The sequence below is a fragment of the Leucopleurus acutus genome (assembly GCF_964270905.1).
Source record: "Leucopleurus acutus genome assembly, chromosome: 2".
Taxonomy (NCBI): domain Eukaryota; kingdom Metazoa; phylum Chordata; class Mammalia; order Artiodactyla; family Delphinidae; genus Leucopleurus; species Leucopleurus acutus.
Window position 1 is genome coordinate 80,403,207 of NC_139143.1, and position 26,438 is coordinate 80,429,644.

The 26,438-nt window shown below is 39.2% G+C and overlaps 2 protein-coding genes across 5 annotated transcripts; both read left to right on the forward strand.

Moving 5' to 3' along the window:
• Positions 1–575: 575 nt before the first annotated feature.
• On the forward strand, positions 576–17,116 carry KHDC4 (KH domain containing 4, pre-mRNA splicing factor). 2 transcript variants are annotated; one of them, XM_082833110.1, is made up of 14 exons: positions 576–639; positions 1,121–1,337; positions 4,162–4,290; positions 4,646–4,725; positions 6,265–6,317; positions 6,569–6,732; positions 7,502–7,713; positions 8,282–8,342; positions 9,842–9,899; positions 10,141–10,394; positions 12,368–12,529; positions 13,443–13,555; positions 14,803–14,894; positions 15,818–17,116. In XM_082833110.1, exons 1-14 carry the CDS (start codon positions 602–604, stop codon positions 16,015–16,017), a joined length of 1,833 nt encoding a protein of 610 aa, XP_082689236.1. In that variant the 5' UTR covers positions 576–601; the 3' UTR covers positions 16,018–17,116. The 2 variants fall into 2 exon arrangements, with proteins under 2 accessions (XP_082689236.1, XP_082689237.1); XM_082833111.1 differs by lacking the exon at positions 15,818–17,116 and having other exon boundaries at positions 13,471–13,555; positions 14,803–14,910.
• A 1,004-nt stretch (positions 17,117–18,120) lies between these two features.
• On the forward strand, positions 18,121–25,999 carry RIT1 (Ras like without CAAX 1). Of its 3 annotated transcripts, none has more exons than XM_082857645.1 (6): positions 18,121–18,193; positions 18,709–18,853; positions 19,025–19,081; positions 21,775–21,848; positions 22,071–22,262; positions 23,331–25,999. In XM_082857645.1, the coding sequence occupies exons 2-6, from the start codon at positions 18,751–18,753 to the stop codon at positions 23,559–23,561; spliced, it is 657 nt and encodes a 218-aa protein (XP_082713771.1). In that variant the 5' UTR covers positions 18,121–18,193; positions 18,709–18,750; the 3' UTR covers positions 23,562–25,999. The 3 variants fall into 3 exon arrangements, with proteins under 3 accessions (XP_082713771.1, XP_082713772.1, XP_082713773.1); XM_082857646.1 differs by having other exon boundaries at positions 18,156–18,234; XM_082857647.1 differs by lacking the exons at positions 18,121–18,193; positions 18,709–18,853; positions 19,025–19,081 and having other exon boundaries at positions 21,788–21,848; positions 22,075–22,262.
• Positions 26,000–26,438: the final 439 nt, after the last annotated feature.

Genomic DNA, 26,438 nt, shown 5'->3' on the forward strand with positions numbered 1-26,438 from the left:
TCACCCGCAGGGCTACCCCGCCACATTGTAACTGCCAGAAAGGCAAGACCGCGGCTTGCTCGTCTTTATATGCCCTGCTCTTAAAACAGCGCTAGGCGCGTAGAAATGAAAAAAAAAAAAAAGAGAAATTCTTCGAATGACCTTTGGGACGAATCGTTTCCTTTTTCCTAAACAGCTAACTGAAACGTGAAGTTCGAAAAACTCGTGGGAAAGCGTTCTCCCAAGCAAGAGGCTGGGACTCCACACGAACATGACTGAAAATTAAACAGGAAAACCTGTTTAATTCTCTGACTCATGCGTATTGTCTTCTAGGCTACCAACTTGCCCACAACAAAGATGGATTCTCCTTGTCCCAATTCCTCCTAAATACCAGATTTAGCAGCCATCTTTTGCAAGGGCAAGGCGCAAGACGGAAGGTCACACCCTGTCTCACAGAACGCCAGACGCCTCGAAATCAACGAGAGTCCAATCGGAATAGACGTTTACACCGGAACCGCTTTTCCTCACGACCGGAAGAGGTTTTGCGTAAGGGCGTTGGGGCGGAAGTGACGGGAAGGTGGTAGCGGAGTAGTTGGCGGGTGGTTGATCAGAGCCGGTCGCCATGTCCGCGGGGAGCGCGACACATCCTGGAGCCGGCGGGTAAAGCTCCGCGGGAGAGGGCATCGCAGCGAGCATGGGGCGTAGGAGAGGCGGAGGGATCATGGGAAGCAGCGTATGGCTGGAGGGGCGCTTAGTTGGGAAGTGTACATATTGGAGAGCCGGACTCTTGAGAAGGGTGGTGAGCAGGCCCGGAGCCCCTGAAAAAGGCCAGCGGGGATCAGAGAGAGGAGGAAAGCACGGACTTCGGAAAGGACTAGACAAGGGGAAGGCGAAAACGAGGGCGTATAGGACAGAGTGGAATCTTTTCATGGGGGCGACGGAATAGAAAGGAAGGAGACCCTGGGAAAATGTTGTAATAGTTTTCTATTTAAGGAGAGATGGTAATTTCAGCTCCTATAGGAGATTCGAAGTTGCAGAGGGAACATGATAGAGGGAAAATGGGATGCTAAGGAGTAGTAAGGGGAGAAAAATATAAATGAAAGCTTTGGTGGAGCCCAGTATTTTCCTTTTACTTCCGTAGGCGCCGCAGCAAATGGGACCAACCAGCTCCAGCCCCCCTTCTCTTTCTGCCACCAGCGACCCCAGGTGGGGAGGTTACCAGCGGTGGGGGAAGCCCTGGGGGCTCCACCGCTGCTCCCTCTGGAGCCTTGGATGCTGCTGCTGCTGTGGCTGCCAAGATCAATGCCATGCTTATGGCCAAAGGAAAGCTGAAACCAACTCAGAATGCTGCTGAGAAGGTATTTGAAGTTGAGGGGATTCTGCTAATTGCAATTTTAATGGGGGTTATTTTGTAATCTTGTAATTCTCAATAATTTGCATTTATGGAAGGAGAAAACAGCGATACAGTAATTTAAAGATTACTTAGTTTCGAAACATATTTGATGATATCTTGTTATTTGTTTTTAGGAGACAGTTTTGATTGGGCTGATTACATTTATGGACCAAAAAGCTTGTTTTGTCTATGTTCACGTAGTTCAGCTTAAGTTCTGTATAGTCATCTAAAGCAATGATGTGATATGTTTTTTGATAACATGCACATTTTCCCTGAAGTCAAAAGAGAAATTCAGGTAAATCATGTGAGCTTTAAAATGTCACGTCTAATTAGAAGCTGTAGATTCAGATTTCTAATGACTGCCTAACTGCCTAACTAAAGCGCAGTTAAACATAAACTAAAAATGAGTAATTTATATATGGGTTGTTTTGCTGTTTTCGTACAAATTGAGGAAATTATTTGGTCATTTTATAAAATCCCTGTTATAATTAGAATCTTACAACTAGAATGGATCTGAACCTTGAAGCCTTTAATTTACCTTGCCATAGAATGCAAGAATCTTCCTATAGGATAAATAGTACAGTTCCATTTGTATTGCTAGAATGCATGCTTTGCGCTTAAAAAATCCTTACAACAATTTTATGGAATGCAGTATCGTCACCACTTTATAAATAAGGAAAATTAGGCTCATGAATAGAAAGTAACTGTCCTAGATCTGTAAATGGTAGGCACAGATGTCTGACTTCAGAGTCACCTTGGACAATTGGGTGTTAAGCTTTTGTTTGAAAGCCTCTGGAGTTGGAGAATTAAGTGTGTTCCAAGACAGCCCATTCCACTGTAGTTATACTTTGAAAAAAATTATTTTGGCTTAAATTAAAATTGCCTTCCATGGTACCTGGGAAGAGATGAGTTCTGTGTTTGAAAATGCAATTCATGTGAAGTGATGGATATGTTAATTAGTATGTTTGTGGTGATTATTTCACATTGTATACATATATCAAGACATAAAGTTGTACACTTTAAACGTATATTTTTGTCAGTTGTACCTCAGTAAAGCTGGGGGAAAAAAAGAAAGAAAATGCAATTCGTCGGCCTTCCAGTTTATCAGTAGATAACAGCAACATCGTTTATCAGTAGGCACCTGTCTGGATGCTTTAATGTTCAAGTTCTGTGGATTTGGTGAAAACTTTTAGTGAATTGGAAGTTTGTTATTCATTGTATTTTTATGGTTTGAAAAGATCGTGTGAGTCAGTTGTCTCTTTCTAAGGTCTAGAAGGAAATACTAAAAGCACACTGACAGAATGGATACTTGAATGTTAAAATTCTTAATACAGATGTTAATCATTTAGACTCACTTTTTCTCTAAAAAGTAATCTCTAAAATGGTAATTGAACTCAACAGGAGGCAGCATGGTGCATAAATATTGGATTTAGAATCAGAATTCCTAGGTTTGAAACCCAGAATCCCCAGTTACTGGTTGTAAATTTTAAGATTTAGTTCCTTGGTCACGTTAGCCACATTTCAAGTGCTCGATAGACATGTGGGTAGTGGCACCCATATCAGACTGGCAAGTAGAAAACAGAAAGTTCTGTTGGACAGCACTGATATGTACCTTTAAAGGTGGCCATAAGGATTCAGTGAGATAAGATGTGTAAATGCATTCTGAAAGGGGCTAAACAAATGAAAAGAGATATTGTTGAGTTTGTTTAGTTTGCCTCCACATTTAGAAAATGTACCTAATGAACAAATAAATAATCTGTATTTTACCTTCCTTGTGCTGTCCAGGGTAACTAAAGGTTGGGGAGGGCCATCTTGAGGTTAAAATTTTTTCAGATAACACTCAGATCCAGCTATCTGGAGTTGCCTATAGTTTATTTTATTATTATTTTTTTTGGCTGTGCTGCACAGCTTGTGGGATTTTAGTTCCCCAACCAGGGATTGAACCCGGGCCCTCATCAGTGAGAGCACGGAGTCCTAATCACTGGACCACCAGGGGATTCCCTGTAGTTTCTTTTTCTTTTTTTTTCTTTTTTTTTTAAATTGAAGTATAGTTAATTTACAATGTTGTGCTAATTTCTGCTGTACAGCATTTTTTTTCCATTTTATTATTTTTTATTGAAGCATAGTTGACTTACAATATTGTGGATTTGTCTGTAGTTTAAAGTGAGAGAAAACAGATCAGGTTTTAGGATCTTACTCGGCTTTTCATTCATTCTCTTTTGTTCTTCCTTAATAGAGAGTAAAGGGATGTGAATTAGATACAATTTGAGGTCACTGTAAGGATGGAATTAGTTGAATTTGTTGTGTTGTGACTCTACCGTTGGCACAAAGGCAACTTCCCATTACACAAATGAGATGTATGAGTTGTTGGACTCATGTTGTGCATGGACTCTACCCTACCCTATATTTTACTACACGTGTAGCTATCTAACTGAGCAGTAAAGCACCATAACTTGGCCCTTTAATTTTCCTTTTGGAGATTGCAGCTTCTATTCCATAACGTTTCTGTAATTACATGGTCATAAAAATGCACACGGCCAAGGTTACAGAGAAATCTGATGATGGCCTTCAAGTAAATTGACTGTACTTCATGTCATTTTTGTGAGGTTTTGTTTGCTTTTTATTTCATTTATGAAGAATGACCAAGGAGTATTTCCAGGTGTGTTTGCAGGCAGGCAAGGGAACGGTAAGGAGGTGATGGCACTTGGGCAAGGGTAGTTTCAAATTGGACAACAAAGAGATATTTATTTCATCATATAAACTTTTAAATCTAATTTCTCTTTTTGTAGCTTCAAGCCCCTGGCAAAGGCCTAACTAGTAATAAAAGCAAGGATGACCTGGTGGTGGCTGAAGTGGAGATCAATGATGTGCCTCTCACGTGTAGGAACTTGCTGACCCGAGGACAGACTCAAGATGAGGTGTGGAGATGTCGGGCCTCTTTGGGGAAGGTGGTGGGTGGATGTAGTTTCGGAAGAACAAGGCCTTTAAACACAAACAGGAGTCAGATTTTTATTAGTGGATTTGGGTCGTCGTCTGCGAAGTCAGGATTGGGTTTAACTGTGGAAGAACTTCTTAGTGAAGTTAAGGCAACAGATAATGGGTGAATTCCTTGAGTTAGTTTGAGTACAAAACAATGGAATCAAAGTTTCAGATAATAGGAGAGAACTTATTCCTGCCTATTGGTGGAGTGAATTAATGGGGAAAATCTATCCTGCTACCTGTCATTGAACTCAGTTGCCACATCATCTTTTTAATAGAATGTTTCCTTTTTAGATCAGCCGACTTAGTGGGGCTGCAGTGTCAACTCGAGGGAGGTTCATGACAACTGAGGAGAAGGCCAAAGTAGGACCAGGGTGTGTATGCATATCCTGTACTTTGGGGAAAGGTTGGACATAGGACTCATATTAGCTTCATATTTTTCATTCGTAGGGAATATGTGTATATGTTTGGTTAGTAGCTATACACACACACATGCTTTATAGCAAAATTTGGGACGTCTCAAACAGATGTTAAGTGTTAGCAGCTATTTTCTTTCCTCTTGCTCTTTGGTTTTTTACTTCACAATTAATGCTTTTATTGGAGGAAATAAGTTACAGTAAAGTGTAAAAGAAGATAATAATTGTTAACGTTTAATGTATACGTTTCTAAACTTTTTCCCTATGGAAATATTTCCCCCAACAAATGGGTTCCTACTTTGCCATAATCTCCCTTTTAGAAAAATCCTTTTATCAAATTCCTTATTGCCTCTATGATGATTATAGGTTGTAGGTTATCCATGTAAAGGTTTCATCTCAGTTTAGTTTCGTTACTTCCATTATTCAGTTTTTGAGGGCAGGTATTCAGGCAGTGCAACATTTTTCACATTGGTTTAAACTAAATATAATTAGGAGGCAAAATTTGCTCCCCACCCCAAACAAGACTATATTTTAACTTTGCATATGGAGGGTTGCTGTTTTGAACTTTTTTGTCTTTAAACACGGTTATATTTTACCTACTGCTTTTTATTAACTCTATGGTTAGTGATCACTTTCTTCGTTATTATAATCACAATCTGAATCTAAGCCACTTTATGTTTAGAATCTAAAGAGTCTTCTCAGTTGGGTGTGGGCCTTTATTTTAATTTTATTTATTTATTTTATAAATTGATTGATTGATTGATTGATTGGCTGTGTTGGGTCTTTCTTGCTGCGCATGGGCTTTCTCTAGTTGCGGTGAGCGGGGGGCTACTCTTCGTTGTGGTGCATGGGCTTCTCATTGTGGTGGCTTCTTTTGTTGCGGAGCACGGGCTCTAGGCGCACGGGCCTCAGTAGTTGTGGCACGCGGGCTCAGTAGTTGTGGCTCGCGGGCTCTAGAACACAGGCTCAGTGGTGCATGGGCTTAGTTGCTCTGTGGCATGTGAGATCTTCCTGGACCAGGGCTCGAACCTATGTCCCCTGCATTGGCAGGCATATTCTTAACCACTGTGCCATCAGGGAAGTCCCGGGTGCGAGCTTTTAAAGAAATGTATCTATATGCCACCATCACTCTTGTCTCATTAGTTTGGATAGCCAAGAGCGCGTTTGTCTGAAACTTATTAGACAGCCAACAAAAAAGAATTGTCTTCTCAAACATTGGGTTATCCAGTTGACTGGAGACTAATGTTCATGAGCCCATAAGAGCATATTTGATCCCTTGTGTGGGCCCATTAACTTTAAGCAACCAACAAAGTTTATTCATTCCCCAGCTGTAAAACCATGTTCTTAGAAATTAACTAGCAACAGCCATTTTCGTGTATATAGTCTCTTTTACTTATTTGGAAACTTTGTGAAACATTACAAATTAGATTTGGTGACCCATTTGGCTCCTTTGTTTGTGACCAGTTTGGGATCATCATTTTATATTTCTCTTTATAGGGATCGTCCATTATATCTTCATGTTCAGGGCCAGACACGGGAATTAGTGGACAGTAAGTAATGTTTTTGGCTCACCTACTGTTTTTTGTGAAGGGCAAAGTATTATATGTAATAAGTTGGCAAACTATTTGTTCCTCATGGCTGTTCTAACTCTTCTTTATGAACTAGTCATGAATGTGCTTGGGGAATCTATAAAACGGATTAAAACATGAGTAATTGAGCATTGGCCTGTGTTTACCATTGGATACTAGTCAGTTCGTTCATTTCTTTAGTATAGTATCTTACTATCTGTGTTTTTCCCTAGGAGCTGTAAACCGAATCAAAGAAATTATTACCAATGGGGTGGTCAAAGCTGCAACAGGGACAAGTCCAACTTTTAACGGTGCAACAGTCACTGTCTATCACCAGCCAGCGCCCATTGCACAGCTGTCTCCAGCTGTTAGCCAGAAGCCTCCCTTCCAGTCAGGGGTATGTTTTGTGGAGAGATCATTAACAGCGTTATCATTTCTGTAAAAATGATACATGCCAAATACTACAGAAAGTATGAAGAAAAACCTGAAATTCCAATCTGAAAGTTACCGCCGTTGATATCCTATTAATGGACCATTTAGGTTTCTGAGGGGTAGTGAACTTCTGAACACACATCTCTTTATACTGACACATTCTAGAAAAGGGATTGATAGATCAAAGAGTACACACGCTGTACATTTTGAAGTTAGTGGTTTGATTTAAATTTGTAAACTTGATGGCAACTGGAGGACTAAGAAGGCTGAGTCTGATGAAGCAAGACTCTGCTGATACAATCCTCCTAGAAAAAAAGGGTTGGAGAGAGCAGCCTTTATTGGAGAACATCCCAGGGCTGACTGTACTACCCAACATTTTAGTCCAGTTTTACAGTAGACTGTCTTTGCTGTTTCTTGTTAACTTACATCAGTTGGGGTAAATAGGTATGCTTACTCAGTACTGAATCTTGGGTTTTCACCTCTTAAATAGATTTCACTGAACAGAGTAAGGTGTTAATGTTGTAGGAATATCCATGGAATATGTAGTTTGCATTTAAATTAAGCTACTTGATAGGGTTTATTTTTTAGGCTCATGGTAGAAATTATAGGGGGGTGTTTATCCTGGAAGTGATTGAAAGTATCTGGAGGATTAAAGTATTTTGCATAATAATTTTCAAGATTAGGTTTTAATTATGTATTCTCTGTTTAATTTGAGGTATTCTATTCTTCTACAGATGCATTATGTTCAAGATAAATTATTCGTGGGTCTAGAACATGCTGTGCCCACTTTTAACGTCAAGGAGAAAGTGGAAGGTCCAGGCTGCTCCTATTTGCAGCACATTCAGATTGAAACGGGTGCCAAAGTCTTCCTGCGAGGGAAAGGTTCAGGCTGCATTGAGCCAGCATCTGGCCGAGAAGCTTTTGAACCTATGTACATTTACATCAGGTATGGATGGATGAGGCTGAAGATATTTGGATACTTGTCAGCTGATCAGTACAGGCAGGAATGATTCAAAAGGAGCAAGAGAAAATGGGCTTAATAAGTAATAACATAAGGAACTTAAGTAAATATAGCAGTAATCACTTTGTAATTAGTTAATAAAAACTGAATTAAGAGGTGGAATTGGTTTTTTTAGTATTCAAATCCTTGGGTTTTATAAGGGTCTGTGATCATAAAATGAGCTGTGATAAGCCTAAAATAACTTTCATTTAAACCTATGAGAGTATTAATACATCTTATAGTAATTTTAATGACCTTCAAATATCTTTTCTTTGTATCAAGAAGTACCATAACTCAGAGAAGGAGACCAATAACATTTGGGTAACAATATTAGGTATATCTTGAAGAGCTTAAATGACTTAATTTTTGTGTTCCTATTTCGTGATTTTCAGAAACTTAGATTTGTGCTATATTGAATATATTACATTTATAAAAGAGCATACAAAGTGGAAGCAGAATTCTGTATCTTTTCTTTTTCTCCCCTTCAAATTTCTTGGTTCTTATGTCTTTGCAGTCATCCCAAACCAGAAGGCCTGGCTGCTGCCAAGAAGCTCTGTGAGAATCTCTTGCAAACAGTGAGTTGTATTTATCTGTCTGAAACTCATCTAGGAGATCTACTGCCATTTTGGACTGTGTGTCTTAGCTATTTTTCTACCTGTATTAGTTTCTTAGGCCTGCCATATCAAATTACCACAAACTGGGTGACTTAAAACAACAGACGTTTATTCTCTCGTAGTTCAGGAAGCCAGAAGTCCAAAATCAAGGTGTGGGCAGGGTGGTTCCTTCTGAATGCTCTGAGGGAGAATCCATCCCATTCCTCTCTGCTAGCTTCTTATGATTACCTGCAGTCCTTGGCATTCTTAGCCTTGTGTCAGCATAACTCTGCCTCCATCTTCACCTGGCCTTCTTCCCTGTATCTCTGTGTCTATCTCTTCTTGTAAGGATAACCGTCATTGGTTTTAGGGCCCACCCTAATCCAGTGTGACTGCATCTTAATGATCTCCATCTGCAAAACCTTGTTTCCAATTGGGGGCATATTCCAAGGTTCTGGGCAGACAAGAATTTGGTGGTGGTTGGGAACAACACTATCCAAACCTCTACATTATTCTGGCAACTAATATTCTCTATAAGGAAGTCAAACTCCCCTAGGCAGGGTCACAGTTGGCTTGCATTTCTTCTTCAGGAGCTATTTCAGTATGAAATTTCTAGTATATAGAGTCATAAAATCTCATTGTTGTCAGTTATTTAAATACTACTATTAATCCCGGTCACGTTGTTTATGATGCACATTCCAAATTTAATAGTAGCTTTAGCTAAAGTAAGGGTGGAGCTATAATAATTTAAAACCAATTAGCAATGCCTTTGGGATAATTGGTTTAATTATCCATTCTTTTTATTCTATAATCAAATAACCAGAAGTTAAACCATAGGGCTGTTTTTATAGCACCTAAAGGAAATCGGGTTTGGTGGTTGAATATGTTCAACCTTGTGTTATTTGGTTAAGGTATTTGGTGTTAAGCTTTTTGGGAAGAAGCTATTGTTTTCTTTGCTTTTGTGGGGTAACCTGATTTACCACCCTTGTACCATATAACTTCCTTGACCATTCCCCTTCTTTTTCTTTGTTGCCACTTGAAGTTGGACTTAGATGCTTATAATAAAGAACTGGACAGGGGAAGTACTAAACCTTCATTAAACCATGAGCTCCTTGAGGGCAAATTACCCAGTAAATAAAAGAATGAATGACTTCTCTACAGTTATACAGACAACTTAGAAATTTCCTGACTGCTTAATTTCTGTGGCTCTCTGAATGATTTTGTACCCCAGAATTGGGTCAGTTTGTGGGCGGGGGGGAGTCAGGATGCTCCTGATGTCCATGCCCCTGGTTCCCAAAACCTGGCCTAATAATTTATAGGTGTGCCTTATTAAAATTTAGATTAAACAAGTCTAAATTTGATTGAAACATCAGTGGAAATGTTTTAATTCCTAATTGCTTTGATCTTAGATTTATATATCCTTATACATACTCAGTGAATTGGGTCTGTTTCGTATTGATTTGTTTTCCCTTCACTTTCAGGTTCATGCTGAATACTCTAGATTTGTGAATCAGATTAATACTGCTGTACCTTTACCAGGTGTGTATGTCTTGAAGTGTTCAACTAAAAAATATTTTGCTAGTGATATTGATGTATAAAATATGATACTTGAGGCTAGATTAACTGTGCCAGGGCACTAATAATGTTCCCTTTAACTTAGGGTAATTTGGAAAGCCATTTGTGCCTCAGTAGTTTTCTTCCCTAGAGATTAAGTTTAATATTCAGCGAAAATGTCTCATTCTGCTGCAGCTGATTAAACACTTTTTTTCTTCCCCCTCAGGCTATACACAACCCTCTGCTATAAGTAGTGTCCCTCCTCAGCCACCATATTATCCATCCAATGGCTATCAGTCTGGTTACCCTGTTGTTCCCCCTCCTCAGCAGCCAGTTCAACCTCCCTACGGAGTACCAAGCATAGTGCCACCAGCTGTTTCTTTGGCACCTGGAGTCTTGCCAGCATTACCTACTGGAGTTCCACCTGTGCCAACACAATACCCGATAACACAAGTGCAGCCTCCAGCTAGCACTGGACAGGTAGGATGCCAGGATATGATATGTTAGACCGTTGAATTAGGAAAAATTGGGGCAGGGAACGGGTGGAAAGCTGGTGGTATTATTTAGAAGTAATATGGAATGTGACGTATTTTTTTTACCTATTGTCTTTTTCCTGTGTTCCTACCACCAAACTACCTGAATACTTTGGAGTAGTGTGTACATGTGTGTATTCATCCTAAAGTTTGCAGTCAGTTTCATAACTCTTGCCACCAAATACAACTTTAGAGCAAGAGATGCCAAGCTTTCTATGAAGGGCTGGATGGTAAATATTTTAGGCTTTGTGGGCCATACAGTCTCTGTCATAACTACTGCACTCTTGTTGCTGTAGTGCAAAAGCTGCCGCAGACAATACCAAATGAATGAGCATGGCTGGGTTCCAGTAAAACTTGATTTACAAAAATAGGTAGGCCAGAACCATAGTTTGCCTGTCCCTGGCCTTGCAGTGTTAGGAAAGTTCTCATGGAGAAAGGCTGGCGTACTGCACTCATCTAAGTGATTGGAACTGATTTACTAATCTTAGAAGAAATATTATACCATATACAAGTATTCCTAGGCCAAGAGATAATGTACTTTCCAAACTCAAGGATTATAAATGCTGGTATATATTTCTGAAGCTAGGTAAGAAACTAGAATTTTAGGGAAAAAGTCAGTAGCCAGCTCATCTAGATTATGTACAGTCCTTCTTAAAGGCAGGGGAGAGGGGCTTCCCTGGTGGCGCAGTGGTTGAGAGTCCGCCTGCCGATGCAAGGGACACGGGTTCGTGCCCCGGTCCGGGAAGATCCCACATGCTGCAGAGCGGATAGGCCTGTGAGCCATGGCCACCGAGCCTGCGCGTCTGGAGCCTGTGCTCTGCAGCAGGAGAGGCCACAACAGTAAGAGGCCCGCATACCGCAAAAAAAAAAAAAAAAAAAAAAAGGCAGGGGAGAGACTAATGGAAGCATGGTAATGGATTTATGGTGGGTCCTCTGTGGGCCTCTCATAGTGTACCCATGCCAGAGTAAATTGCAGCCTCGAACCATTGCCCAGCCTCCTTACCAGTGGGCTGTGAGCACTGAAGGGGGTTGTACAGTGTGAAACCAAAGATGGGCTTCCGAACTCACTTCTGTTTGTGGTCCCCTAGTCATAATTATTTTATGACTTTTATATTTAGGCATAGCTATAGTTCTGCAGCTTTGAGCCACATCCTTTTGTAATTAGGAAGCAGTATGACGAAGTGGGTAAGAGTTGGGGTTTAGAGATAGACTTGCAGGGTCCGTGATGCTTCCCCATTTTTGAGCTATGTGATCTTGGGTTAGAACTTAGTCTATCCAGGCTTTGGTTTTCCTTATATGCAAAATGGACATAAAGATCATATCTCAAAGAGTTGCAAGGGTTAAGTAAGCAGTCAATAAATATTAGCTGTTACTAATGAGAGTTTTCGTTTTAGAAGTGCTTGTTTTCTCTAATATATCTATCTTTTCCTTTTGGGAACAACCTCTTAAAACATTAGACTTGCTCTTGACATAACAGCTTACCCATGGAAGTGATAGATGAAGTTGCCTTTGCCACAAGCATTAGCAGCATTTATGATCCAGAAAGAGCTAATCACATTGATTAAAGGGCTTTAAATAAGAGAATGTTCTTGTTTGAGAACTTCTGAACTAAGTAAGTGGCTGGAGTATCTATTGTTTGTTAATGATCATGTTTGCTCCTAATGGCCAAAAATGTGCATCAGGTTTTTCCTGAGAGTTCAAAGCGCTATTGAGTTTGTCAGTTTCATGTTTTCCTACCATGAAGGTAGGAAGACTAGGTGATACTGTTAACCACATTATACATGAAGGAAACTTAGGACCAGAAGATGAAGGATTCATATGAAACATACTGATCATTAAAGTATATTTTAATCATCCTTTAGTTACTTGTTAGTTGGACATTCTCACACTTTTTTCCTCCTTGGTTTGTTTTGGTCCCAGAGTCCGATGAGTGGGCCTTTTATTCCTGCTGCTCCTGTCAAAACTGCCTTGCCTGCTGGCCCCCCGCCCCCGCCCCCACTCCCAAGTCAACCTCAGTCACAGAAGAGGCGATTCACAGAGGAGCTACCAGATGAACGAGAATCTGGACTTCTTGGATACCAGGTTAAATAAAATATCCTGTCTTACTTTCCTCATCTTATCTTACTGTATTCTCCCTTTAAAGAAAGATAAATTCACATCTGTATCCACTGTCCTCCCAGTACTGGGATTTCTGCTTTCTGGAATCCATTTAGATTAGGTGTTTATCCTTGGAGATTAATTTAAAGCAAGAGTGATTCCCTTTGGGTGGGTTTTGTCTTTGGGGTCAGTGTGATAAGAGAGTACAAAGCTCTCCGCCTAGAGAGAAGTCTCCTATGACTAGCATCTGGAAGTTCTGTAGAATTCTGCACTTCCTCTTTATACAGCAGACTCTTGAAAGCCTCTGATAGCTTGTAGTGAAATGTGTAGGGAAGAACTGTTATTCTACCAGTATATGGTTTGTATTTAAAACCTTGGCTTTCAACTTAGTGTTCTCTTTTTCCCTCCTAAAAAAGAGGATGATGTCTTTCTCCAATTCCTACACCCCTAAAAAAAGATAGCCAGAAATGCAGTGATTCTGTGCATGTACGTAGTCATTCACTAATGAGTTTTTTTAAGATTATTAAAATATATAATTTCGGTGCAATTTTGTTTTATCAGGAGAAGCACCTTTTTGCCAGAATCCTTGAAGCATTCTTTGAAACAAACTTTGGAGCATTTTTGTAGTTTATAACTAGATTTATACAAACCAGTTAAGTCATAGGTAGTTGAAAACACAGACATAGCATAGTGAGTCACAACATCCCTAACCAAGTCCTACAGAGAAAAATAACAGTCTCTACTCAAACTATAGTTACACTCCAAATGCCAAAGAACTATGTAGTGCAGCTTACTGCAATTTATCAGAAAGATGAAGCACTTGACAGTTACATTAAGGAGCTAAAGTCAATACAGCAGTTGTAGATTTGCTAATGCCACTGTATTTTTCTGCTCATAGCATGGACCCATTCATATGACTAATTTAGGTACAGGCTTCTCCGGTCAGAATGAGATTGAAGGTGCAGGATCGAAGCCGGCAAGTTCCTCAGGCAAAGAGCGAGAGAGGGACAGGTAGGTTGGTTGTAACATAATTATATATGAATACATTCAGATGTCATTTTTTTGTACTATTAATGTGCATAATGATTGTTGCTATGAGCTTCCATGTTCTGAAACTGGAATGAAATCATTTGGATCAAACAGGCTCCTGTTTGTTGTAATTGATGCAGTAATGGAAAATATGATATCCCTTACACAGTCTTAGAAGCAGTTATACTCAGCCTTGAATAATTCAGTATTTGATTATTCACCTATCTTCCTTTACTTTTATTGTCTGAGTCTTAGACACTTCCCTAAGGACAGACAGTAAAAGAAGTGTTACACCGTTTTTGCTACTTAGAATCATAGAATATCACTGATGCAGGTGCTTGGATGGGAGTCCAGCCTGCCATCCAGTGCTTGAATTCTCCTTTCCTATATTATGTTAGCCTTCATAAGATGGAGCTGACTTATCACAACAGTTCATTCTGTCTTATTCATTCATTCTGTTATATCTATTTTTTTTCATTTCTTAAGTGAGAATATCATACTTTAATTCTTGGTGCCTCATTTTATAAACTGCCTAGAAATATGTAACGTGACCGGCAAATTCCATTAATGGACAGACCATGTTTTACATGTAATTGAAAGTATACAAAGGCATATCCATACAAATCAAACAGTTAACACAATTACTTTCAGGTCATGACAGAGATAATTTGCATTGGAAAGATCTCATTTTTTTTTTCTTCTTTATTTTGACTTTTTTGTTTTTTTTGAAGTGTAGTTGATTTACAATGTTGTGTTAATTTTCAGGTGTACAGCAAAGTGATTCAGTTGTGTATACCTACATACCTATTTTTTTTCAGATTCTTTTTCCTTATAGGTTATTACATAATATTAAATATAGTTCTCTGTTGTATCTATTTCATTCATATAATTCATTCTATTATATCCTTATAATCTTACTTTTTTTTTTTTTTTTTTGGCCGCACTGCTCGGCTTGCGGGATCTTAGTTCCCTGACTAGGGATGGAACCCGGGCCCCTGGCAGTGGAAGTGTGGAGTCCTAACCACTGGACTGCCAGGGAATTTCCTAATCTTACAACTTGATAACAGCTTGAAGAGTAGGGGAGTCAGGTGGAAAGGGTTGAAGTTAATAGTTAAACTGAACTTGAAAGATTACCTGCAGACTATATTGTTATTCTACTTCTTATCTACTGGAGATGTTGAAATTGTTTGAATTTGTCTGAAAAATTATTTAACTTTTTCTTTTAACAGGCAGTTGATGCCTCCACCAGCCTTTCCAGTGACTGGAATAAAAACAGAATCTGATGAAAGGAATGGGTCTGGGACTTTAACAGGGAGTCATGGTGAGTAAGGTGTAGCTGGGGGAGCAAGGGAATGGCTAAGACTGGTCTTAAACTATTGGTTTTCTAACCTGATGTTCATTCAGGTGTGACTCATTCAGATGTTTAATCCAACCTCTGTAATCTACTGGCTAATGAGAATACTTTTTTTTTTTATTTATAAGGACAGCATATAGTTACACAGCCTTTTATTTTCAACCGACGTGTGTCTAGAAAAGAGTCAGTCGACTTATATTTTATACATAGCATCAGTGACATTAAAACCCTAGGAAAAAGTAATGATTGGTAGGTCATTTCAAAATTTTGTTGCCTTTGTTGTTTTGAATACCTGGAGATAATCTGATACAGACTTAAAGATTTTTCTTTGTGTTGGGAGCTGAGCCACATCTCCCCTTATAACTCTATTTATTGGTTGGGAATGGTCAGCCAGTGGCTGTTTTTAAAAATGTTGCTTCTTAGTATCCCAGAACTCTAAATCCTGGAGAGGTCCATAAATGGGATTATTTTTGTTCTTTGCCTGTAGTCATAATAAAAATGAACAGAAGAAAATACATTTTTTTTCTTTTCTTCTTTTCTTTTAACTCTTTAAAAGGTGAAATATCAGCCTCCAGAGACTCACTTGCTAACTTTCCTTTTTTTTTCTTTTTTCTTTTTTTTTTTTTTTTGTGTGTGTGTGTGTGTGTTTCTTTTTTCTTTCTCTGCTTTCTTACATGGTTCTGGTGGATTCACATTTGCTGATGCTGGTGCTGTTTTTCGTGTGATCTTCAACGTTTTTGGGTGACCGTTGACCCTGTGACCTCAAAATGGTGTCCAATTAACCACTTACAATTAACATCTTTTTTTTAATTAACGAATTTATGGTATTATCTTTTTTTTTTTTTTTTCTTGGCGGGGAATGGGGTTGGGGTTGTTTTTCTCTCTTCTAGATTATCCAGTCAAGAAGATGAAAACTACAGAGAAGGGATTTGGCTTGGTGGCTTATGCTGCAGATTCATCTGACGAAGAGGAGGAACACGGAGGTCATAAAAATGCAAGTAGTTTTCCACAGGGCTGGAGTTTGGGATATCAGTACCCTTCATCACAACCACGAGCTAAACAACAGATGCCATTCTGGATGGCTCCATAGGCAACAGTGGAGCAGAGTTTTGAGCCTTGGTGACTCTTTAGCAATAATGCATGCATTTGATTTAACAAGACTCTGGGGCCTGTACTGGGAACCATCTTGGACCTTTGCAGAAGTCAGAGATGAGTGTCCCCTTTCTTAAAGGGGTTGCATTCTTTTTAAAACATCCTTATTTCTGCCGTGGCATAGCATCTGTTAAAATTTACTTAGAATCACAAATTTGTCTCAGAAGCTTTTTAACAGTTGGTGAAATGTGCTTGTTCAACAGGGTCATTCCAGTATACCCTTTACCTGGTCCAGCCTTTTCCAAATGAATAGCCCCTATTCTGACGTAAAGCAAGTTTTATTTGTATTTTACTACTGTTTTGTGAATTTTGATAATAACTGGTTACATACAAAGCCTTACTATTTATTAGTGGGGAAATGATTTTAAGACCATCCATCCTTTCAGTACTTAAATCTAAGAACCTCCTCATCCCTGTTTCATTTTTGGATTCTTTGTTTTGGAAAATGTGGTTTTACTAATTTAAAACTGTTGGATATAGCTGGATCCTGGGATAGTGAAGGTTTTTTTTTCCATTGGGATGATCCAAAGCTGGCACCTTCAGGCATTCTTGTCTCAGATAGCCGTTGCTGTTTTTATTGCCCGTCTAAGCTCATTGTCTTCAGCTGGGTCAGAGGCAACTACTTGATCAAAAGCTGGTCAGAACTCATCACAGAAATGAAACCCAGTGGTCTGTCTCTCTCAGAACTGGTTGCAGCTAAAATAGAGAGATTTGACTGCTTGCAATAGAATGGTGGACTTAGTGACTGAAATTGCAACTTGCCCTTTTTCTTGGCATTACAGGTTTTGCCAAAAGAACTTTTTTGTATCAAATATTGATGTGTGAAAGTGAAGGAGCTAGTCTGCTGAACCAGGAGTAGTTTGAGATACCGAACTGTCATTTTTGCACATTTGAATACTTTGCAGGCTGGCTTTGTATAAACGTATCCTCTGGTTTCCTATATGTTGTAAATATTTAGACCATAATTTCATTATAAATAAATGTATAAATATTCTGCTTGTGGTTTCTCTGTTCTTTCTTCTACAACCCATCCATACGCTAAAATTCATAAACGTTTTTACGTATACCATAATGATATCATAACCCCATCAGAAAAATACATACGTGGACCCAAAAGTTTGCATGTAGTTCCAAGAGTTATGACTTTCCAAAGTAAACCCTTGAAAGTCAAAATGAAAATGTAAAGGATTTTTGTGATGGATGTTTTCCACTTTGATATCCTAGCCCCCCCTTTATTGAACATGGTTTGTAAAGGGACTGAATGAAGGAAATATTTTTTAAGGAAATATAAGTTATTCTTGGGAAAACATGCTTAAAAAGGAAGAAGGGTGAGCAGAAGTTGCAACAGAAAAACTTCCCTGTGTGAAGTTCCTTCTGGTATTTATGTGTGCTACCTAGAGGTGAATATAGTTGATAGTGCCTTCATTTATTGCTGTATTTAATTTAAGGACCCCTGAAAACTCTTGAATTATCATTTCCTGCCAGGGTAGTATCAATACATTTGTTAAAAACAAAACCAAAACACCCTAATTTTTGAATATCTTTCGTTTACATTTGTTTAAAATATGTGCAGAAATCTGATTAGTCTAACTAGAACATTATCTTTGAGACCTGATTCTGTTTTTAAGAGCCCAAGTCATTGTCCTTGTCCCTTTGGGGAAATTTGCTTTTTCTGCTGTTAAGCCTTAAACTTGATCTTGGTCCTGTTTTGGGGGAGGATTTGGTGGGTTCCCGTTTCCTGTTTCCACATTCATTTGGCCAAATTTTTTTTTTTTTAATCTTCAACAGTACTGGGTAAGTTGTTATTCTAGAGGCCCCTTGTGTGTCGCTTATCACATACTTATTTGACTTTTGTGTTAATAATTGTTTTAACGCCTTTGTGGGCACGTCCTGAATATGCTACTCTCCCAAGGCCCTTGGCGGTGAGTCGCGGAACGGGGTTTGAGGACCTGCCGGGGAGATGGCCCTCCCCGGGGGGGCGGGGCCAGTTGCAGGCGTCACGGGGCAGCTCCGCCCTCCCCCCCCCAGACGCGGGCGCTGGTGGCGCCATCTTTCCCGGCTGCGGGAGGGGTCACAGGTCAGTGCCGATCCTAGCCGCGAGTGAGGAGGGCGAGGTGAGTGACCAAATCCGGCCGACGTCTTCAAGTCCCGACGGGTACGAGCAGCAGGAGTGGGTTGGCTCGTGAAAGGGAAGGGCGGGGGGCCTGATGGCGGGCCGGAGATGCAGCTGGGGGAGGGGAGCTGTCGAGGGGAATGGGGAGGGGGCGGAACCTCCGGGTACCGCTGGTGTGAGAGGACCCCTGCGGCCTAAGGGGCGGTGTTCCTTTGGTCCCCAAACCTCATCTTTCTCACTGGGCTCCTTCATGCTGTGCCGGTGCTCCAGTTTGAAAAGAAATTAAAAATTTCTTTGTCTCTTTATTCTTTCTGGAAAGTGTAATAATTCGGAAAACCTGTGATGTTTCATAGGAGTGAGCTGTCCCGGAGGGAAGGTGAGGATGTAGGGTTTCTTAGGGCAGCCAGAAAGGGAGCAGGAGTAATAGGTCAGAGTATGGGAAGGTAGGGCACTGGCTCTAGGACTGTCGTCACGGTGTCTGAATCCTGGTTTAAATATTTTCTTCTTTATTTCCAGGTGCCTTTTCCTCGGGGCAGCCCAGGATTCTCCAAGAGGACAATGGATTCTGGAACTCGCCCAGTTGGTAGCTGTAGCAGCCCTGCAGGGCTGTCACGGGAATACAAACTAGTGATGCTGGGTGCTGGCGGTGTAGGGAAAAGCGGTAGGTGATGTTTTTCTTCCATTTTAAAAGAAGTTAGAATGAAAAATTCTTAGAACAAATGTCCTCCACCCAAACCAACTGGGAGACTGACTATCATGCAATATTGATACTTATAGTTCTTTCTGTGGGTGACCTTTGTGTGGATTTTAACTTTCCTTTCTTGTTTTAAAGCCATGACCATGCAGTTCATCAGCCACCGGTTTCCAGAAGATCATGATCCCACCATTGGTAAGTCAGATTATCACTTCGGTTTTCCAAATAAACCCCATAAAAGTGTCTTGGTGTCAATTTTTTCAAACAGTTTTCAACCATTTATATTTTGAGCCTTTTTTGGTGTCTAATTCAGATTTATTTAATAAGAATATCATAGCAGTTGGTAAGCAAATGGATTTTTTCCCCCTAGCTTAACTGTATATGTATATCAGCCATCTTAGTCTGTCTTTTATTGAGCATTAGTGGGACACTTTCTTTGTTATATTTTTATGGTTGGTATATTGTATTGCCAGGTTAAGGGAAAAATTTAAAAGCCACTTAACGAAGCCTTTTGCTATTATTTTTTCTAAGGGTCTGACTTGAGACTGACTCTGTAACTATGAGTCAGCTGGTTTGAACTTCCACAGAAGGAAGCAGAAAAACAAGTAGAGCCAGCCTGCTGAACTCTTACAACCCAGACATGCAGAGCCTGGACTTGTTCCACTAGAAGCCTTTAATTTACTTCCTTATATTTCAAGTTCATTACATAGCAAGGTCTTTCTTTGTGTCTTTTATAATCCTTAATGCTCTATTGTTAGTAAAACAGTGTTAGAGAGTAAAAAGTAATTTTGTTTTGCCTTTTTTTTTAACTCCTGTTCTATGTAAACACCAAGAACAAGAACGTTACTATCATTCCTGAACCATAAGGAGGCAGGTTTGATTTTTTAGGAGTTATATCCCAGGATAAAAGAAAAATGGTGATGGGGATAGAGGAGGGCACAGAATACCTGCCATATTACTTGTATTTTCAGGATGTGACACTTTGTCGTGATCCTGGGTCTCTAGGAAGGATTTCCATTGGGTCAGTCCTCTGCTGCTCTTTTTTCCACAGAGCCAATGAGTGTTCTGTGCTAACCCATCTTTGAATGTGGTCATTTTATATAGTAGATGCTTCTGTGGCTTGGGGAAAATAGAAACAGTTCTTATTTTTTCATGTACTATATTAAATTTAGAACATTGTTCAGGAATTCACACTATGGTGGGAATTCTGGGAATAAAATTAATGTAAGGCCTAGGATAATTTACTTAGAACTCCAGAAATATCTTTTCCTGGGACTTCCTTGGTGGCTGGTGGTTAAGACTCTGTGCTTCCACTGCAGGGGGCATGGGTTCAATCTCTGGTCAGGGAACTAAGATCCCGCATGCCATGCAGTGCGGCCAAAAAAAAAAAAAAAGAAATATCTTTTCCTTTCTTCAAAGTAAAACCTGGGAATTCCCTGGTGGTCCAGTGGTTAGGACTCAGTGCTCTCATTGCCAGGGGCCTGGGTTCAATCCCTGGTCAGGAAACTAAGATCCCGCAAGCCGCATGGGGTGGCCAAAATAAAAAAAAATTTTTTAATAAAATTTAAAAAAATAATAAAGTAAAACCCATATCCTTGTCCCCTGAAAAGTTACTTTTTTTAATCAGTTGATTTTTTTTTTCCCCCAGTCATCTGCTCTTCTGACAATATTATCTGATTTCAACAACAAATACTTTCATCTCTTGAGTTCCTGTTATGTGCCAAGCACTGTGTTAGGCCCTGGGGGTACAGTAGTGAGCAAAAAGATATGGGGTCTGCTGTCATTGAGTTTACAGTTTAGTGCAATTTTGTTTCAGACTTTGGCTGCTAACTCTAAGAAAAACTTTATATTGTAACCAGTACACATATAAGTATATGTTTGCACATATGTATATGTAATTAAAATATCATGAAACTATATTTACCTCACTAAGTTTGGTGCACTCATGTATTTCCTCTTTCATTTTAGATTTCTGCTTGTTTACTTTCATGCTGGTCCCAACCCATTAAATTCATCCACAATTCGCAAATTCTAACGGATCATGCGTGACCTGTAGTTTGAGAATCATTGATTTAGTAGGCTCTTCATTTTTGAGGAAGAGTCAGAAGCAGGGGTTCAAGAAAATATGTTTGAAGGAAATACATAAGGATGTAAGCAGCAGTTGTTTGAATGATGGAAATACTGAGTGAGGTTTTTCTCTTCTTTTTTACTTTGCTGTATTTTCCAAGGTTACCATAAGAATACATAAAGAAAAGTGCTCTCATAAAGGAGAAATTATGACAATATGGATTCTTTAGAAAATAGTAAACTCTGGTTTTTGCTTTTCCTATAGTGTTAAAAATGAGGAGAACTATAGCATATGGTTAAGTACATAAAGCTTTTGAGTCAAGCAGCCCTTGGATTCAATTCTGGCTATGTCATTAATGAACTTTGTAACATGGGGAATACATTTAATGTTTTAGAGTTTAATCTTCTTTACCTGTAAAATGGAGGTAATAATACCTACCTCACTGAATTATTGTCACTGTTGAATGAGCTAACATATGTAAATCACTTAGTATAATGCTTGGCGTCTAATAACTATTTAGTAAATGGTAAAGTTACTTTTCTGGCCTAACATTTTTCCAAAAGACAATCTCTCAACTCTTTTAGAATTGTAGGTGAAGTCTAATAAGCTTAAGCTATGAATAAACTTATGTCATGGTTTATGTGGGAAAAAAGAAATTAGTTGAAGACCCAATTTACATGTCTCAATGGAATTAGGAGCTTCCTGAGAACATTTGGGCACTTAAATGTGTAATCTACTTCTCCATAAGATGAATTTCAAAATAAGGTTACATATTCCTGCATTTATGGGTTAATAGTACCACCTTTCTTCCCTTCTGTAGAAGATGCTTATAAAATCCGGATCCGTATTGATGATGAGCCTGCCAATCTGGACATTTTGGATACGGCTGGACAGGTATTAAATCCCAAAATGCTATGAGTAAAGGCCTTTTTGTGCTAGTAAAGGGGAGGGGAAGACTTATGCAGAGAAGATCATTAGTTCATCTCTTTTAATTTTTCATGCACTCTGACTCAGGATAGCAGGTAACCAACATCTCTCTTTAATCTGAAATAAATAGCTAAAGTGTATATAGTTCCAGGTTGCATCAATACACTAATAATCCTTGTTTCCCTCTAGGCAGAGTTTACAGCCATGCGGGATCAGTATATGAGGGCAGGAGAAGGGTTTATCATCTGTTACTCTATCACCGATCGTCGAAGTTTCCATGAAGTTCGGGAGTTTAAACAGCTTATTTATCGAGTTCGACGTACTGATGATACCCCTGTGGTTCTTGTGGGAAACAAGTCTGACCTAAAGCAGCTAAGACAGGTGAGGATAGAGTAGAAAATTCTATGTGTAGTCTTGTGGGATTAGTCATTTGTGTTCTCTGTTTATAAATTTCTTTGCCTTAAAAAGAAAATTTTAAGTTAGCTTCTCCCTAGCCTGGAAAACTTCCCTGTATCTACTAATGTGCTCTTATTTTGGGTAAAATCTGGATTTTAGGAATCAGTTTACGGACAGAACCCACAGGATAATAATCAGATGACAAATAGAATACACATTAAGTGAAGGATCATGGGATTTTCATTTTCTAAAACCTCAGAAGTAAATCTCTTTATGTTGCAAAAAGAGAAACTTAGGCTTCAAGGTATACTTCCTGATGGTGAGGATTATGAGCCGTGGAAAGGGAGAATAAGAGAAATTGTAGAGGATTTTAGAATAAATGATACCCTTCAAGTTAGCAACAGTGTTTAAAATTTTGCTGTTTGGTATAGAGTTGAAGGAGTGGTGAAAGGGGCACGTTTATCACTACCAGTGAAAGCAACGAATGGTACAAACTTTTTAGAAGTAGTTTGACAGTAGTTAAATTCATAATGCTTCTCAGTTAATTCCTGTTTGAATTAATCTATTCAGGGATTTATATATGAATTGTTCATTGCCAGGCTTTTTATGGTAGCAAAAAATTAGAATAAGTCTAAATGTCCAAAAGTAGGAGAAATTATGGAATATCCATCATTGGATATATTGATTTCAGGTTCCTTATGGTTTTCAGTATTGTAGTTTAAGTATACCTCTCTTTGCCTTGTGATTTACATTCTTGAAATGAAAAGTATGAAGAAAATTAAGATTGTATATTTGATATCTATAACTATTCCCTGTTCCAAAAAGTTATCTTTAAAATAGACTAGAAATAGAATCACATAATTTGAAAGCAGAAGGAATTAGAAATCATGTAATCCAGCCTCCCAGCATTACAAATATCACTCTGCTCTGCTTGGACCTTTCCAGAGTTGAGGTACTCTCTTCCTGTTAAGGTAACCCCTTCACTTTCTGGGGCAGTTGTGATTATTTTCTGCTGTTACCACTATAAATTTTCTCATGTTTACATTTTTAAAGGTCACCAAGGAAGAAGGATTGGCTTTGGCCCGAGAATTCAGCTGCCCCTTTTTTGAGACATCTGCCGCATACCGCTACTACATTGATGATGTATTCCATGCCCTTGTACGGGAGATACGTAGGAAAGAAAAGGAGGCAGTGCTGGCCATGGAGAAAAAATCTAAACCCAAAAACAGTGTATGGAAGAGGCTAAAATCACCGTTCCGGAAGAAGAAAGATTCAGTAACTTGAAGGGAAGATGTGAAGTGTTTATCTGTGAACTGCAGTGCTTAATCAGAGCAGTCCAGTAACCTGCATTAGTGAGCATGGTGCTTGTTCTTTCTCCTGTTATGACTGTTATTTTAAAAATAACTGATGAAGGGGACATGCCCACTAGGAGTTTTCAATGATGTGGTATTTAAAATATTGTTTCTTAGCTAATTCTGATTTTATTAACCCAGTGGAGCACTGTCTACTTTTAAATTGTCACATTAGAATTCGATTTACCAATGTTTTGGGTTCTGTTGCTGATATTAATTAATGTAAATTTTTTATACCCCGGGGAATACGAATACCATACGTGTTTGCCCAAGCTCACAAGAGGAATTTTTTGCCATGCACTATTTATTCTGCATTCTCTTTCAACTGCAATTTCCTGGGACTGTCCCAGGTAAGGACTTCAGTCTTTTCTGTTCATGCTGTGCTTCCTGGAGACAGAACAAAAATCATGGGGAAATCAGTTCTAAAGAGATTGGTGCTAAAGTTCAGCAAATAGCTGTGGAACTGACTCCTGTTGCAGATTATGGAGTGATGATATTGGGGAAATCAGGCTGTATGTTTTTGCAAGAGCTTGGCTAGAAAAAGTTAGGATCAGAACAGTGCTCCTCAGAGGAGCCTGTCTTTTCTAACAAGTACACATTTGACCCAAATGCACTGGGATGGATGAGAGCAAAGAGAAACATATAAGATGTAATGAAGCTTTCTCCTACAAGGTTATTTTACTCTTCCTTTCAGGGTTTTGCCCTTCTTTACCTTCACAGGTAAACATTTTGGGAACCATTACTGGGTTACTAAACTGTTGTTTAATCTAAATCCTTGGTTGGGACAGCCATTGCCTTGTACAGGTTTATTTTTTCCCCAGAGATGCACACACATATACATTTACATTAATTGCTTCCTAGTGCTTTCCCTTAGCTTCCCTGTGCTCTCTAGAAGAGCTAGGCCTGGCAGAATGTTTTTTAGGCCCTTCGTCAGACTGACTGCATTTTCCATACTGAAAAGACATCAGGAGTTAGTAAAATTGTATATGTGCCTCCTTGACATAGACAATCACTAGACTCAGTGTTCTAAGAAAGCCTGTGGCATTTCTGTGTAATGAGCCAGTCTGAAGCTTTAAAATTCCCATATGTTGAGTTTCTCATTGAAGATTTCTTTACAAGGACCTTGCTAAGTTCACCTCAGGGTTTTGCCTGAGCCTTGACAAAGCTTAGCCTAAGACAGTACCACTTTGATAACTGCATAGGTGAGAAACTATCCTGTCTTCTTGGGAAGAATCAGCTTTAAATATTGGTGGTGAGGTCTTTCTTTTAGAATCAGGATTATTTTGATACCTGAACTTGTTATGTGTGGAGATTAAGCACAAAAGTGCTAAGAGTAATGTAGCATATGTTGAACATTAAATGTCACTGAAGCAGTGTTTGTGACCACTTTAAGAACATGACTGTGTAGCATCTCTTAAAAAGTGCACAGCTCAATTCACTGTTTTCCGTTTTTATTACAGTCAGGACAGGGTTGTTGTATTTTTTCTTCCAATCAATGGTATGTGTTCTAGGTTTAAAGGAAAGTGATGGTTGTAACTTCTTTAGCTGAGTAGTGATCCCTTTTGAAACTCCTGAAATGTTTTTGCTACCAAATAAATCATGGTTTATGGTACTCAAGCCATCCAAAACTGAAAGATGCAGAATTTGAATCTACGCAGGACAAAAATCTTACAGGAACCGTAGCACTTTGGAAGTGTGAAGTTAGAAAAGAAGTACAGTGCAATTCTATTTTAACAGTATTTCACCACATTTAAACTAGCTTAGAGCCTGTTAGGTTTAATGCCTTAGCTTCTCATTACTAATAACCTAGGGAATTGTTACTAGCATCAAGCAAGATGTTGACAGCTATGTAATTATATCTATAAGACAGGAGGGAGTTTGTAATGTATATAAGAAAAATAACAAATGGGTGTTTTTAAGACTATCACTATCATATATTTGATCATTGGATTACTTAGCCCATCAGGTAGTATTGAGAATTCTATTCATGGTGCTAAATAGTTTGAGGGGTATAATATGTGTAAGTCATAGCTCTATTCTTAGTGATTGTATAGTGTAAATAATTTATAAGCTCTAAATAGTCAGCTTTATCTAATTTGAGGGCATTAAAATCAATTAACTGCCTGGAACTTTGAGGAGAGAAAAATTCAGGGACAAGTTGAAAAGCACTGGAACTGTTCATGTCCATACCAGATTGGCAAGTTACAAAATTTGGAAGTTGGTGTCTAGAATTAACTGTTTAGAATTCCAAAAGAGATATATGTTTTAACTTTGTGATATATTAGCAAGAACTGGTCTACTGTAATGTATGGGGAGGAGAGGGGAGAGAAAAGTTTTTCACTTATGCACTTGTATATGATGACAGTTTGTATGACACAATACAAAACTTTTAAACAACTTACTGGGCCTTTACTTACCTATGTATGGGTAGAAATGTCTGGAATCGTTACACAAGGGTCATTTTAAGAAAAACTTAATAACTTGAGATTTTATATGCTGGAAAATATTGATTCAAAAAAATTTGAGTGCCCACCGTATATAGAACACCTGTGTCAAGTGCTCGGGAGCATGCCACGGAATGCTCCTTTGTCCAGAGATTACCTCACTGCTTGCCTAGGTCGAGGGGTGGGTGGGAGGTGGAGGTGCTGCCATCCAACTGTGGAAGAGTCTCCCCTGTGTGACAGTGAGCTGGGGTCCCGGCTCTAGGCATCACCTGGCTCTGATTCCTGACCCTAAAGCACTGCCCACTGTCCTGGAGCCAGCAGATGGATGACACTTGGTATTTGGCCATGCCATTGGAGGACTTAGG